Source organism: Andrena cerasifolii, chromosome 11 (genome assembly GCF_050908995.1).
Source record: "Andrena cerasifolii isolate SP2316 chromosome 11, iyAndCera1_principal, whole genome shotgun sequence".
NCBI classification, from domain to species: domain Eukaryota; kingdom Metazoa; phylum Arthropoda; class Insecta; order Hymenoptera; family Andrenidae; genus Andrena; species Andrena cerasifolii.
Genome location: NC_135128.1, coordinates 4,858,857 through 4,874,982, shown reverse-complemented (window position 1 = coordinate 4,874,982; position 16,126 = coordinate 4,858,857). Strand labels below are relative to the sequence as shown.

The 16,126-nt window shown below is 41.8% G+C and overlaps 1 protein-coding gene across 4 annotated transcripts in view; it reads right to left on the bottom strand.

The window, feature by feature from the left end:
• Window positions 1–16,126, bottom strand: part of LOC143374557 (uncharacterized) — a 443,017-nt gene that overhangs the window by 107,810 nt on the left and 319,081 nt on the right. For all 4 annotated transcript variants that reach the window (XM_076822785.1, XM_076822786.1, XM_076822787.1 and 1 more), the window contains 4 exons: window positions 7,241–7,476; window positions 4,026–4,252; window positions 1,750–2,051; window positions 217–494 (listed from right to left, as the gene is read on the bottom strand). In XM_076822785.1, coding sequence (XP_076678900.1) covers window positions 217–494; window positions 1,750–2,051; window positions 4,026–4,252; window positions 7,241–7,476 — 1,043 coding nt within the window. The remainder of the gene's footprint in view (window positions 1–216; window positions 495–1,749; window positions 2,052–4,025; window positions 4,253–7,240; window positions 7,477–16,126) is intronic.

Here is a 16,126-nt window from a genome sequence, read left to right as displayed (position 1 = left end):
CTCGAAACACCTCTGGATCACAAATTACAATAATTCCGCCCAAAGTAATAATTCACTCGTCACGGTTACAGAGCGCGGAATATTTCCCCAAGATTCACATCATTTCTTACAAAATGTAAAAAGTCACGAGGCACGGCCACGAAAGTGTTGCAATCGTCATGCACGGGATCCGTTTCGCGGAAAATGTTGAGAAAGGAAAAGTAAATTGTGACTGACCTGTGCGTACTCGGCGCAGCTGTCGATCGACGACACGTAGTTGACGACGTCCTCGATGGTCCACCGATTGACGGCCTGCCCATCACCGCAGGGCATGTGTCCACAGAGGGATGGACACCTGACTGGAGGTGGTGTGGTGGGTCTGGGGTTTGCTTTGGGCTTCGGTGAAACGCTTCCCGATCTCCTGGTCTCCGCTCGTTGCCTCTTCCGCGGGGCGAAACCCCCTGGACTGGAGAGGTCCAGGGGACTCGTCACTCCAGCGTCTCTTTTGTTCGCTCCTGATCACGACAGAAAATTCACTCTTCATCGGGGATTCACGAGGAACACCACGCACGCATACTGGGGCTTTGCACTGCGATATCTGTTCACTCGCGGAAGCCATTCGTTTGCGAAGTAATATTCGCGACTGTTTTCGTAGAAGAGGATTACGAATACCCGGTGCTCAGGTTAAATGGGAAATTGAATTCAAAACTCGCTGATTTGTAGATTAGAAAATTTAGATTTTGTGTGTTCAGTTGACAGGTTCTTTTATATATTAAAAATAATTGGACACGTATTATAATTTGCATTTATAATTATGTGTTATATATAATTAGGTGTTAGACTGTGGAGTTCTTAATTGAATTGTTTGAAAATATTTTAGATTGTAACAAGGAAGATTGTAACTGGATCACTGCACGATTGAAATGTTCACTTCGCAAGTTAATGATTCGCATTAATTAGGAAAATTGTGAGTATTGATCGCGTTAGACTGTCAAGGGGTCCTTCGCTCAGGGCGGTTCACGATATACTGAATTATGAACAGACTTTGGCCACGGCTCGGGCGTTGGGTATACACGAATAGGAAGTAAACAAAGCAGAGCGCGCTCGACGAAATTTTGGAATACACAGTGGGGGCTGTTCAGTGATCGAGCGTAACAATTCCATAGCCATGTAACCGGTGTGTGTTTAACTATCTGAGTGGCCTTTTATATGAAAATCAATTTCTATTTCCTAATGCTCGCTGTTTCAAATTTGTATTATTTAAATATTTGAAATTTCGACTCGATGGCGTGAACTGAAAACTTCATTTTCCATAACGTAAAATGTATATTTAAAATAAATGTTTAGTAAATACTTTCTCGATACTTTCTTTAAAAAGTATCAATTACTAAGTACTTTAGTGCAAAATTTAGATTTGTCTGCCACCTACGTTTAAAGTTACATCTTTTTCTGTACCTGAATTTTCAGCGATATTAAATTAAATAACATTATTTTCACGTCGATCAATTAAGTAGTTTTTGAGATATCATGGTTGCAACCTAAAGAATTTAATAAAGATTTTAATTTTACCTCGTTCTGTTTTATTTAGAAGACCATAATTTCACAAATTTTTCAAATTTCCTTACTATATTTTACATGTATTTATATTTTCAAAGCCCTAATCCTTAATGAAACATAAACGAAAATGGATTTCTGGCACGGGAGATGAAACTACCACCTTTCAATTGAGCAAGAAAGAAATTTCTTTATAATAGAATCGTAGTTAATTACCTTTAAGGTACGTTTCCAATTCAGCCGCGTTCTGCGCAGCGTTGGCGGTCCTCACCATGTGCAGAAGCGCCTGTGTCGACGACATATCGAGCATCGGTGGGAATACGGGGTTGCCGAAGAGGGTGTCTTGCTTCTGTTCCTTGGTGTCTTTGCTGGAAAGAGGCGAGGTGGTTTGCACAGTCGGTGGTTGAGGTGCTCCCAGAGGTGCCATCAAACCGACGAAAGGGGTTGCAGCCGTTTTAAAGGCAGGAAACCTCGGATCTAAACCGGGAGGGTAGCCATTTCTGGGTGAACTGAAGTAACTGTAATTTTGAACAACGTTTTCCGTTTACATTCGTCGATGAGAGCTTTCGAGATTGCATTGGCCTTTAGTTGCCAGTTAGATGAAAGTTTGTTGAGCCCGAAGTGTAACACAATCAACTCCTCTATGATACCAGTAACATAAAAATGTGTGTTTGACCATCGATTTCTAATGACGATGAATAGTTAATGCTCAAGTCCCATGCTCCTCACAAAGGTGTGCATAAATATTTAAAAACACAGAACAACCCTTCCCAAAGATACACACACCAGCAAACCTCCAACAATCTCACCCTATCCCAAAACGTTTCCAAATTCCCATGATACCAAAGTGTCATAAAAAAAATAATCATACGCAAACAAACCTTCTCCTGTGGACACTAATTAAGCAACATTGAAATTGAAATCTCGATGCCGAATTCAATTTCCTTTTAAACGAATCCATTCTGAGGTAGATCCTAACATAGTCTTTCCCCGCATTCTGACCCGATCAGACGAGATGCACCCTGCTCATACCTACATGGAAGTGCGCTAGATATATTTATTCAGTGAATTGGAACGTCGGCCGAGATACTTTCTCCTCGAAATGCCACAGATCGCAAGCATCTCGCGGGTGCTTCCAGCGTGCTCGTCACGCGGACCCGCGGCTGATGCCTGACTGATGAACCGAGCGCCAAGTCTCCCCGACCTGTTTCAGGCTAGCGTGCCGGAAGGTACATAATTGGAAGTCGATGTGTGCCTACGAAACCCGGAAACCGGTCCCAGAGTGACAATATTGCACGCTTCCGCGACACTCAAGCACCCTGGTCCCTTCGAACATCGATGTCCCAAGGCGTGCAACAGGACGATCAATATTTCCCCATCGCCGCTCCGCGTCCACGCCGAGGTGTCCGCCGATCGGGGCTGGACACTCGCCTGGAGAGCCGACTCTTACGCGTTTCTATGTTCCCACGTATGCACACGGAACAAAGAGATCGCGCGAAGAATGTCAAGGCAAGCGTCATGACTCCCAAGGTCCGCCGCGCTCTTTACTTTAAATAATACTGAACGACGCTGGCTACAGGCGGCACACTCCAATCGATTGGTCACCGATTAGAAAGGAAGCACCGTGAATTCCTGGACTTTCTATAAATTCTTTGCGCGATGGGGCTCTTTGTTACTTCGCAGGCATAAATACGATGAGATTCCAGCGGGTAGTTGTCCTAACTTCTTATGCGCGACGTGGGGAATGTTGTTGCAAGAAGTGACATTTCATTCATTTACTGGCAAGGTGAGGAGGCAGAGAGAGTAATCAGCTGGTTCAGTTGATAGATCGGGAATCAAACTGGGATTCTTCGATTGGAGGATTGTTCTAGTGACACATCTACCTAGATCGGCAAAGGATTCAACTCTAGAGCTACGTTTAAACGGGGAATCCTATTTTGTGGGCTGAAAACACAGCACTTGGGAAATTTTTTTTTAAAGAAACTGACGATTCGATTCGTCTGAATTTTGGAACATGTTTTTATGCATCTTTGAGGAAGTTACAGTTTTTTTTTCAGATGAATCGAATTGCTAGTTTCTTCAAAAAAAATTGTAGACTATAAAATAGGAGTCCCCCCTTGATGTGATAGGAACTACTGCGAATATTGGTGTAAGTATTTTAGAAGAAGTGTCTTCAGAAATCTAGCTTCGTGAGGAGTCAGAGTACTTTGGAATCTAGCTGCAATATTATTAGAACGTTGAACTACTCTTCGAGGAGAACATGGCTTTGAGGAATCTCAAAAATGGAATGAAATCTGAGGGTGTTTTCAGAATAGACACTTTTATGATTGACGACTGATATTTTTGATACATTCACACATTTAATATCTCTTCCTCCCTTTTCTGAAGCAGCGTTACCTCTAATATTATGGGAATTAAATACCCCCTTTGCAAACTGTAGCTGTGCAAGTATCAAAAATCTCACACACAATGAAAAGCGAGAGACTACTTACTCGTTAGGGTTGGCGTTGTTGTACCTAGCAGCGAGGCTCCTCATGAAATCGCTGTAATTCCGTCCCATCATCTGCTCCATGTGTTTGAGGTTATGGGGTGGTGGTGGGCCCTCGGGTCCACCCAAGGGGGTAGCATTTGGCGGCGTCCCTGGATGGCTAGACGACGAGGGTGTCACGCTCCTCGACGAGGTCGAATTATTGTCTGGCGTGAGGCGTTCAGTTTTGACCTGAAACAAAGCAAACGTTCCCCTAATTAGGACAAACATTCCACCATGACACTCCGCCTTCCTTACTTCTCGGTCACTCAGACCAACTTAACACGTTTCGTAAAATCCACCTTCTCCATTAAAAAATAAACAGAGTGCAGGTTACATTCGAATAAAAATCATGTTTAAATTCACTCAAAGCGCTTCATATTAACACTTCGAATGATGCGGGCGCGTTTTCACGTTGCCGATTTCTGAAAGGCAGTGAAAGCATCGTCCAAGAGTACCCAAATGAAACCAACGGTTCAGGCTGCTTCCTATATTCGTACGCACGGTCTATAATTCTAGCTACTTAGTCGTACCTTTTACTTTTATTTGCATTTCAATGTAATTTAGGTCATTATCTATAAATAGTTGCAAGTTAGACGCAGATTTAGTCAGTTTTACTATTCGATTAAGGTCAGGTATAATAGCCTATTGCTGCACCTCACCTTTTACGTAAACCTTAACAATCATCCGTATGGCAGAGATGGGCAAAATTTGTATTTAAATACATATTTCGAAGAACGAATAAAAATAAAAAATATTATTCGTTGTGTCTTGAATAAAATGAATTCAATAAAAATAAAAAAATAAAATTAACTTTATTCATCGAATAAATTCTCGTCGAATAATCTAAAGTTAAAGTAACTTTTATTCGATCCGCTATTTAAATAATTCATTATTCAGTTGATGCCCAACTTTTGTACATGGTGTATAACCTAATTAATAAAAATAATACAAAAGGAGCTTGGAGTTCAAAAAGCCTGACCACTTAAAGCTGCATTTTTTAAAACCCTGCGCCACTGAAAGTGTCAATATACACGTTCCGGAGTCTCATAAAGGAAACAATTAATCACAGATTCGCCAAGAAAGCAGGAAATTTGCCACCATACGTCAAGCAACGCGAAGCAACGAGGATCCTGCCAGCGTCCTTGGTCGTTGAAAACGTCACTGCGTGCCACTGACGGCTCCACTCGGGTAGGACCTGACCTAGCAGGAAATATCTCTGTGCATTAATTCCCGGGAACAGATTGCATCTGAGATATGGTAATGAAGGCAACGCGTGGCGTAAGAGTTGACTCCTCTTCGGCTGCGGGAGAACGCGGCGTGACACTAAGAAGAACGAGACTCGATTGGCGTAGAATAGGGTCCCCGAGGAGTCCGTGGAGCCGCTGCAACAGGCCACGGTAAATCTCTTTCTCGCCTCGAGACCTCTTCCTGACAAGGGGCCGCTCCGCGACGTAGACGCGATCCCCGTGTACGCTTCGAGCAGCTCCGATCTTCGTCCAGTTGGACTGCCAGGTTCTTGCGAAAGGAAACATCGCGGAGGACAGTGCTGCTGGCCACGACCCAGGCGACCAGGACTGGATCGCTTACGCTGGGACCTTTTTGCGGGCTGATCTTGAACGACAGACATTTGCCTCTGACTTTCATCGGGATACCACCACTGCTTTGAGCTAAAATGCTAGCGTTTGTAGAGATCGGATACGAACGAGGAGCAATTGCTACCTTTGATGAGGATTCACTATGAAGTATAGAAGAGGTGTTGAGTTCCAGCCTGAATCTTTGATGTTCCCTTGCTTTAAACCAGCAGCGAGTGTCGTGGTTTCCAGTGCAAGAAATTAATTCTCAATTTACTAACGCAGGCTTGCAATACTCACAAATCCTTGCCACTTTGCTCAATATTAAGTAAACCCTCGAACAAAGGTCTTGGAACAGAAACACTTGTCGATGGACTGGACGCAATGAACTCTCCCAGCATGTCGGTCGAAACGAATCAATCGAACGACCCTCGTCCTGCTGAATTCCTTCTATTCTACCTAGCATTCCTCCAATCTCCCTGCTGCCTGTTGCGTCTGCACAGAGATCTTCATTCGATCGACGACGAAAGATAGCGGAGGCCAAAGAATTTCCACGTGTCATTCGAGCACCATTCTTTCAGAATGACCATCGATATTTCCCATCCACAGTGCCGTCGCCTTTTTCTGGCCACTGTGTATGACATTTACAGAAGCGTCGAGCGGCTACACGGATGTCAGCGAGGGAATGACAGTGCAGCTTTGGCTGACATCGCTGTCATAGAGCACCGGTCCAGACTGGTTTGGACAAGGCTCCTCGTGCACGCGGGTACAAGCTACCGCTTCAGCCGGCCAACTCTCGTCCCAGAAGCCCCTCGAGCGTCCCGCGCGTGTTTCTGAAGGCGATCAAACACTTCATGCCCGCGCTGCCTCGCGGGTCTTTCGGGAATTTGTTCAGAGGCAAATAGTGAGAGTACCACTGTGCGCGAAGTAGGTATGCGTTTCTCGGCGCTGGCGCGAGGATTCAAGTACCTTTGGGCTGTCCCTGACGAAATCGACAGTTTCGTGTGGTCCTCGTGATGAAGGTTAGCGAAGAACGAGCTGGAGTAAGAGGCAGGAAAGGATAGGACAGCGTGCAGGTGTTGGTAACGACAGAAACGCTTTGTCTTTGCAGCATCGAAATTTGCGGGCTTATACGGATGAGATTTTTATATTGAGAAGGAGTTTTGAAGTCCCTAGAGGGGAACAAGGAGGCAGCAGTATTTTTACTGTCATTCCTTTGGCTGCACGTAAGCTGTAGTTATACAGCAAAGTATCTACATTTGGGATGAAATTCAGTTGCTCAAGACGACTCATAAGAAGCTACCTTGTTTCTTTTTACACATTTCCGAACACAGATTCCCATTTCTCGAAAAGGAAACTAAAATGTCATATTATAAATCTGGTAATCGTGCCCTGAATAGCAGAGCAGCTTTTTTCAAAGAAGCAAGTAAATTGCCAACTTCGAGGCCCTGTGGTTTTTAAACAAATTCGAATTCAAGGAAATGATGACTTAAACCCCCCCTAATTTGGCGTGTGCTACGTCATATTCAAATTTCATCAAAATCGGATGCATCAAGCGCGAGCACTAATCGATTTTTGGTGGAGTGACCCCATTTGGATAACTTACTTGAGTAGTGTCGAGACCATTCTGATTTTGTCGCCTTCTACCCCTTGCCGGTCTGGGGGTGGCCGCAGCAGAGAGGTGAGCTCCCTGGGGGCTTCCGCCCCTGGCGTCGACCGCTGTGTTCGCGGCCAGGGTGGCCCCGTCGTTGTTTTCTGTGTGTGTCCCTAAATTGGTCGCCTCTCCACGATCGCCGCCACGTGGTCCAGCACTCGCGGACACGTTTTCACCAGACACCTCACCTGGTGGGCAGAAATTCCACTGGTTAGTGAATTTTGCAATGCCAAATCCAAATCTGCTTCAATCACACCTCACACTCGCCGTTCCACTTAGAACAACTCCGTAGATCTCGAGAGAAACGTGCCGCATAAGGTGCTCAATCAACTATTGAATCTCTGTCCAATCCAATACCACCTGTACACCATTAGGGTAGCCCTTATTTATACGTGTCGATTTTTTTTGTATTTCTTTGCTCTCACCCCCTAAAACGGTGCCATTCGATAAAAAAATAGCCCCTGAAAAAGATTATTGCAATCGGACAACAGGAAAGGGTGCCGACCAGACCTTAAAGTTTAGAATTCATCAATGGTTTGGATGTAAAGAATTCCTCAAAAATGGTAAGTCATATAGAAATTTTCTTCAAATAATACTAAAAAAGCATTCAATTTTCTACAATTATTGTAGGTATAATTTTCTCGTGCTTACAACCATCTTTTAGATAATAGCGTTTGAATATAGAGAGAAAATACGTCACGCCGTACAGGTGGGACGCGCGAAGTGCCGATTTCTCTATATTCAAACGCTATTATCTAAAAAACGGTTGGAAGCACGAGAAAAATTATATATACAGTAATTGTAGAAAATTGAATGCTCTTTTAATGTTATTTGAACAAAATTTCGATCGGGCTTACCATTTTTGAGAAATTCTTCAAATTCAAACCATTGATGAATTTTAAACTTTAAGGCCTGGTCGGCACCCTTTCCGGTTGCCCGATTGCAATAATCTTGTTCAGGGACTATTTTTTTATGAAATGGACCATATCAGGAGATAAGAGCATAAGAAATCGCAGGTTGAAAATAAGGGCCACCCTAATACACCATGAATAGACTACAGAAGGAAGGTTATTCTCAAGCTAACGTTAACCCTTAACTGGTATACTGTTTCTGGCAAACGTGACTGGTATACTGGGGTCGTGGCAGACCCCAAATAAAAAAGGACACAGCAATTTGTAAAGTCAACACTAGATCATCCTCTATGAATATTTTTTTCTTAGGTAACGTATAAAATAATAGGAACGTAGAAAGTTAAACTATTAACTATAAAATTAATTAGAAATTTAGTTGACAAACTTAGACAACCAAAAATTTTGCAGCGAACTTTGAGTGCTTGGGGTCATGTGCGACCCAGGATACCAGTTAAGGGTTAAGAGTCTCTACCTCAAACTTTCCCACATTGCTAGCCAGCAGCAAATACAACATGCATCCACCAAGTATTGTAATAAAAGCAATTAAAACATACTAATTGAGGATCGAAACGCTCCCCCAAAATATTCACCGATCCGCCTTGCTAAACCTCTTCCATCCCTGATCCCACTTAATGTAAACCCACCATGGATCGCGAGCAACGGCCATCCAGCTAACTGTAGCGCCTTCTCAGCGCGACTACCACGTCTGACCAATTCCATCACTTCTCAGCCGATTCCCCAATACGGTGCACACGAGCCTACCTCGACTAGCTCTACCGTCTTCATCAGATAATCTCTAAAATATCGAGCTCCCTCGTGACGCGGCTCGTCCGATTATCGGGCCGAGGAGGCTGTCGCCGTTCAAACCGTCCCGGTTTCCCGCGTCTTTGCGTCACGTCTGGCTGGTGGCTCGTATTTTGGCGCATCATCGTGCCGATAAATCCGCGCGCTGTGATCGCGGTGTACAGCCGGGGCTCCCTGGTACACACGCTCGAGCGCTGGCAGCCGGAGCCTCTAACACCAGGTTTCGTAACGAGGCGGTAGCCGAGGGTATACGTCGTAAAGCTTCCTTAACGTCGGCCCGTGTAAACGGTGTCTTTCGACACCAGGAATTTCGATGAAATACGTTAAGAGAGGGATAACCCCGTAGGACACGATTACACGGTGGCTGAGCGCGGCGCTAGGCGGAGAGGAGATTTACGCCCAATAAATGAACCCGTCCTGCCACCATTATCTTCATGCTCGATCAGAGACGCGTATCTGGCCCGCACGGTGAGAAGTACAGAGAAGTCTTTCGGCCCCGGCTGCGTTGAGGCACCGCGAGGGGATGGAAGAGGGGGGATAAAGAAGAGAAGGGCGAAGGACGAAAAAAAAGGGGGGCGAACGGCGAGACGATGGAAGAGGCCAGAGGGATGAGACGGGCGAAGGTTGGAGAGAAAGGGCGAATGAAGGGACGGAACACGGGGGTCATTGGCCACATTAGCTACCAAATATATCCAATAAATTCTTGCCATCGTTAAATGGCCGGAATTTTATGGCGGCAGTAACTCGTACGCATGGCCGAATTTGTTGGACGATAGGATCGAACGCGGCTGAGATGCTTGCATGCGATGACTCCCTTTGCGGAGGCCCCGATGCTGCCGTGATTTCGCCATCGATGCACACACGTGCACGGCGGTTTTATGGGCCCTTTGTGGGGGACTCGCTGCTAGCGTTCGGTTATTTGTGGACGGAGTGGTTGCATTGTATCTAGTCGCGGTGAACAGCGGAGGTAGGTGTCTGGGATGGGATCTGGTTTCGTTCTGAGGGATTTAGAACGTGGGACGGAGAGTTAGTGGAGCTGCGGAAGCTGTCGTTTGCGAGTTCAAAGATAGTCGCGTTTGGGGAGTGGGGGGAATTATTTGTGGGAGTGATTTGATCGGAGGGAGAATTTTGGGAAAAAGGATCACGAGACTGTGTAGCACTGAGTGGATGAAGAGTGGGTTAAGATGGATGTAGAGATTTGGGTGTTTGTTGGGACTTTGGTAGTGGCTTTGGTGGTTGAAAGAATTGTAGAGGGTGGGTTCGTGTACTTTTCTCAGTGAAAGTTAACACTAGAACCGCCGCACCATTTTTACCTTTTTTAGTTTTTGTTTCTTCATAATTCTCTTATTTTTGCAACTGAACATACATATGTGCGTCCGTGACTTTTCTTTAAGGGGTTAGACCACCTTGACCAGGTCAAGAAACATCGCATCTTTGGGAATTTATTTCTAAGTGACAAAAATACTTTTATCGATGAAAATTTTCAGTCAAGATAGAGACATCTTTGAATGATATCTACAATTTTCTTTTTCAAATATCAAAACATTACGAAAACTTTAAATGCGTTTTTCTTGAAGCCACGTTTTCCGAAACGGTGTACACTGTCACTTGAATAAAACTCTATGGATTTTTATACAATTTTGCACAGATGTTCTTAAATGTATTCTCTATCGTCTGACCGCAAATTTTTTCGGTATTTTAATTTCTACTTGACTTATGCGTAAATAAAGTTCATTTTCTTACACACGAAAATGAGGTTTTTGCTTCGAAGTATAGCTATTTTGTTATTTTTCAACTAAAAATTGACGGTCGGATGATAGAGAATACATTTAAGAACATCTGTGCAAAATTGTATAAAAATCCATAGAGTTTTATTCAGGTTACAGTGTACACCGTTTCGGAAAATGTGGCTCCGAGAAAAACGCATTTAAAGTTTTCGTAATGTTTTGATATTTGAAAAAGAAAATTGTATATATTATTCAAAGATGTCTCCATCTTCATTGAACAATTTTTATCGATAAAAGTGTTATTGTCACTTAGAAATAAATTCCCAAAGATGCGATATTTCTTGACCTGGCCAAGGTGGTCTACCCCTTAAAGTAACTAATCTTTCGTGCTTTAAAAACAAATTGGCCACTGCAACAAATGCGCTGCGCAGCTACGTCAATATCCTACAATGCTACTTTATATTAATAAAAAGCAAATATATACTTACATAACATACTTGCACGTAAAAATTATTGAAATAAATAGTGGAAATTTATATTATGTGGTTTAGTCCCGGTCAATATGACCGATGTTGGCGGTTTTTAAGTAGTTTAAATCTTCGGCGGTTGTAGTATTAAAGAAGTGGAGGATTGCATATGCAAATTTGCATTATAATCACTTATATTATACTCATTTGTCATTATTAAAGTAGCACCAGAAGAAGATTTATACAACTGAACAAGAGGTAATTGTATTTCTGTCACATTTCATGTGATATCCCTAATGATAAGTAAATTTTACTTCACCTCTCGTTCATCCAGAAATTTGTCTAATTTAATAAAAAAAAAACTTACGTCAATCGTAACATCTTTTCACTTTCAAGTAGAAGCTAAACACTGAAGACCAAAAAACCTGAACCAGTCTTTCAATGCAAATATATCCTCCATTAAGATTATTGAATAACCAAACAAGGGAAAAGTAAAGGCTACACACCACAAATTCAATCGTGTTTTGTGAACACTGTGTATAAGCCGCATCAAGAATTATATTATACTTTTCGATCTTAATTCACTTACACTGGCACGTTACAGAAAATAATTTATTACAGGGTGCAATCATTTACTGAGAATTATCATACCCCACCAAAAGCGCAGGAATACAAATTAATCTGTTGCGATTTTTAATAGTACATGAACGGAATCTTGAGATTATTCCTGTTAACGATGCAAACTGTAGAAGAACATCTATCGTAAAAGGTATTTCTGTGACAGTCGGTACCCGATGCCTTCATCAATTCGAGGCGGAATATTTACAGCTTCCCATAAAAATTCTATTAGATAGAATCTTCTAAAAGGAATCTAACTTTTACTCTTTCTGATGGGTTCATCACCCACGGCGTCCTGGAAATTTAAAGCCCCGTCTTTCTAAGCACTTTTAAAACAGGAGGATAAATTCTTCACCTGTAAATGCTTTATGAGTTCCCGTTGATTCTCCTATTACACATAGACAAGCGTAAATATATGGGTTCCCTTGTGTCGATTTATTACTTCACGTGCCAAGTTACGACGCTTCAAAACTCCCGTGTGCATAAGTCACACAAGACAAGTAGGATTTTCTCGACTATAACCGTACAAATATTGCCTCCCAGTCTGAAAGTATTAGATCGGTGCAAAAGCACACGTTCGCTTCAGTGGACCAAAGTCTTTATTAAAAGTAGAAATGTATTACATATTTTTTTAATCAAACAATTTTCCTTGGACATCTACGACCCTTTGATCTGGAAAAATTAGGGGCAGGTGCAGTAAAAAGAGACATTTCTGTACACCTAACAGTGAGCGAGTGAACTTCTGCACCAACCTAATAGTTTAAAACAGAATATAAAACAGCAAATGCAACGTGACCATATTTTTCTATCACCTGCTTTCGAATAAATGGGTATGAACGTACATACATATAAATGAAAAAAAGAATTCCTTGTATCCCAAATGGAAACGACGAAATTTCCCTTCCAATCGATAACTTAGGTCCAACAATCGTTTCACAAAGAATCACAATGCTACATCAATACGAAACTGCCGCAAGATGTTGAGTCACGTTAGTAGTACAGAATAAAGTGACCAGTGAACCTTGTCTTCACAAGCCCAAGTATTCTTAATTAAAGCTTTCCAGCACGGTTCGAACTGGCTTTTGATTTAGAGCTCTCTCGAGGAAAGCCCGTCAAATTCTATCTAACTGTTTCCATCGCATTCCTTCACGTTTCCATCGGGAGATACATCTCGACCGCAACTTTTATGAGCGCGGTAGCACGGCCAAGTCACGTACGACAAATATCATAACTCGAATTCCGGAACTCGCCAGGCTATTGTTTGCAGATCGTTTCTTGCGCGTTTCGTCGTTATTTACGGATGAGCGGAAAAGTTGCTTGCAGTTATGATCGTGGAGGACGTGAATGATCGTGGTGAAACTGCGAGTCAGCACGTGAATCGTTTCCGAATCGCCAGCAATTTGTCTTCAAACACTCGGTGTTTCCAGGAGAATATGTTTTCAGAAAAATAGTGTTGATTTATCGTTTGGATGACTCGCGGATTCATCCTGCTAATAGCATCGCTGAGATGCAGCTTTTCAGTTGCTAATCGTTTTCTTCTCCTTTTTTTGGGGGAAGTCTGTTTCTTACAACAAGACACAATTGTTTCATATAAGTCAGATTATAGAAATTTGAAGGATTGTACAAAATTCGTAAGTTGATAGAGTGCAATGGTCAAGATCAATAGCTGTACAGTTTCTGCAAACATTGTTTCGAGCAAACTGACTATCTGGACCTCGAGGAGCAAGGAAGTTTTCACAGCAGGGGAGTTAAGCTGGAAGGTACGATAACACGCTATTGTTAGACCGTATTAACACGTCGTTACGACATTTCGCACTTGGTCTCATATTGTTTCTAAGACCAAGAGGAGGAACTTTGCGTTTTGAATATACAGTGGTGGTTGAAAGAAAGTTTAGAGTTGCTATTTTAATAAATAGCTTTAATACTGGACGTCACTTGTCATATTGGTGTCACTGATTTGTACTGGGAGCTGACACGGTTTCTTCTCGTTAAATGACTTTGTTATTCCACAGCATTTACATTTTCTTTTATCACTGGTTGCAACGTCGATGTCTCCAGTAATCAAAAGTTCAAATTTTATAACTTTTCATAGTCTTTTCCTTGATCATAATTCAATAATTCTAGCAAAGTAGTGTCACACACACTTTTGAGAGAAAAGTTACTAGTGCTGAAGAAAATAGGTGTCCTTGTCGGATTCCAGATTTTCAAATTTTTCAGTTCTAGCTTCAGATTAAAGAAATTAAACTACATCAATCAAACTACTAAATTTGACCACCCCCACTTTAGGGAATAAACTAAATTTAAGAAAGTCTTGGAATCCACTTACCCTCCAGAAATCGGATTCCAGATTTTCATCATGAATCCACAAACATTTAGCTGTACTGTGTACTGTGATTTAGTCAGAGTAAGTTCAACGACCCAGTGGTCATTGGCAAATATTTGAATATAAAATGTTATACTAGATTTCTATAGGAACGAAAAAGAAAATGCATTTGGATATTTCCAATCTTCATGGGTCTCTAGATTTGCCAATTGTACCCAGTCTAATGAAATGATCGAAAATTTTACATTTTTAAATTGTAATATCATTAACTAGTGAGGTTGTGTCCCATGGACCCCATGATGATGCTTGAGATGCTTGTTAATTTCGACGTTTTTTCACGTAAGGATACAAAGACACTAATTGCATCTTTATATTCTTCACAAATAACACTTTATTACTACAGAAAAAATAGTCCAAATTTTGCTGTATAAATAGAAATAAAAATTGTAATAAGTCTGATCCCACGTCACTGCTTAAGGGTTAAAAAACAATTAAAATATTCTTCTATATGTATTTTGTATATAAAGTTGGGGATCCACCTGGAAGCAAAACTAAGCTACGCTATGCTGTGCTATGTCCAAAACTGAGAATTATTCGAATAATCTTCGAATAAAATTTTCGAATCATCTTCGAATAAAAATTCATTCGAATAATCTCGCATAATAATTGCGAATAAAACGAAGTAATTCGAGAACAACGAATATTTTTTTATTCGAATAATCTCGAATAAGAATTGAAAATAAAGTGCATAAATAAAAGGACACAGAGTTTCTGAACAAATGAGAACGTTCCGTGAGTCAATGCTCACCAGTACACCGCTGGAGGCCTTGAAATTGGTAAAAATCGCCGCCTCCCTCCCGGAAACGGACACCGTGGCGGGATTACAAATTACTTAATTATCACGCGGCTGCTCGAAAATGCAGCTGGATACGTGGAAGAAAATCAAGGGACACGAGGAACTCCCCGGGATAGGTGCTAGGCATACATTATTTCGCGAGACCGCCGCTGAAACGAATTGACCCCCGGGGTCAGGAATAGAGCGGCGCGCGACAGGAATAAAGATGGCGTCTCTTCTTTTAGCCGACGTTAATTATTCTCGCCCCGAGACTTCTTTTTCCACGAATTCCCCGCGAACGTTTCGAAGAGCGCTTGGATGCTGGCCGAAGGAAAGAAGAATTATAATCGAGAGGCTGTCGGGCTGGTGACTGATCATCCTCTCGTTCCTGAGCACCGAGGATGCTCTGCGTTTAAATTTTAAATCGAGTTCAGGGGGTTTTTTCTGCGGAGAAGTCACAACGATGGGAATTATCCACTTTGGCGAGTAATTAATGGAAGGCAGGTGTGACGAAAGCGATCTCTGCTTCCTGTTTTAGATTATACTCTTGGTTAGTTACGAGTGAGAGGATGCAAGTGTGTGTAATTGGAGTGGCAAGTAGTTGGGAACAGATGTATGTGGAATAATTCGAATAAATTCTTCGAATAGTCGAATACCTATTCGAATAATTAGGAGTATTCGAATATTCGAATCTTCGAATACTTCTGATTACTCGAATATCATATTCGAATACTTCTGAATACTCGAATATCATATTCGAATACTTCTGAATACTCGAATATCATATTCGAATACTTCTGATTACTCGAATATCATATTCGAATACTTCTGAATACTCGAATATCATATTCGAATACTTTTGATTACTCGAATATCATATTCGAATACTTCTGAATACTCGAATATCATATTCGAATACTTCTGAATACTCGAATATCATATTCGAATACTTCTGATTACTCGAATATCATATTCGAATACTTCTGATTACTCGAATATCATATTCGAATACTTCTGAATACTCGAATATCATATTCGAATACTTTTGATTACTCGAATATCATATTCGAATACTTCTGATTACTCGAATATCATATTCGAATTCTCTGGTATTCGAATACTTAGATTGTTCGAATACTCTGGAATTCGAATA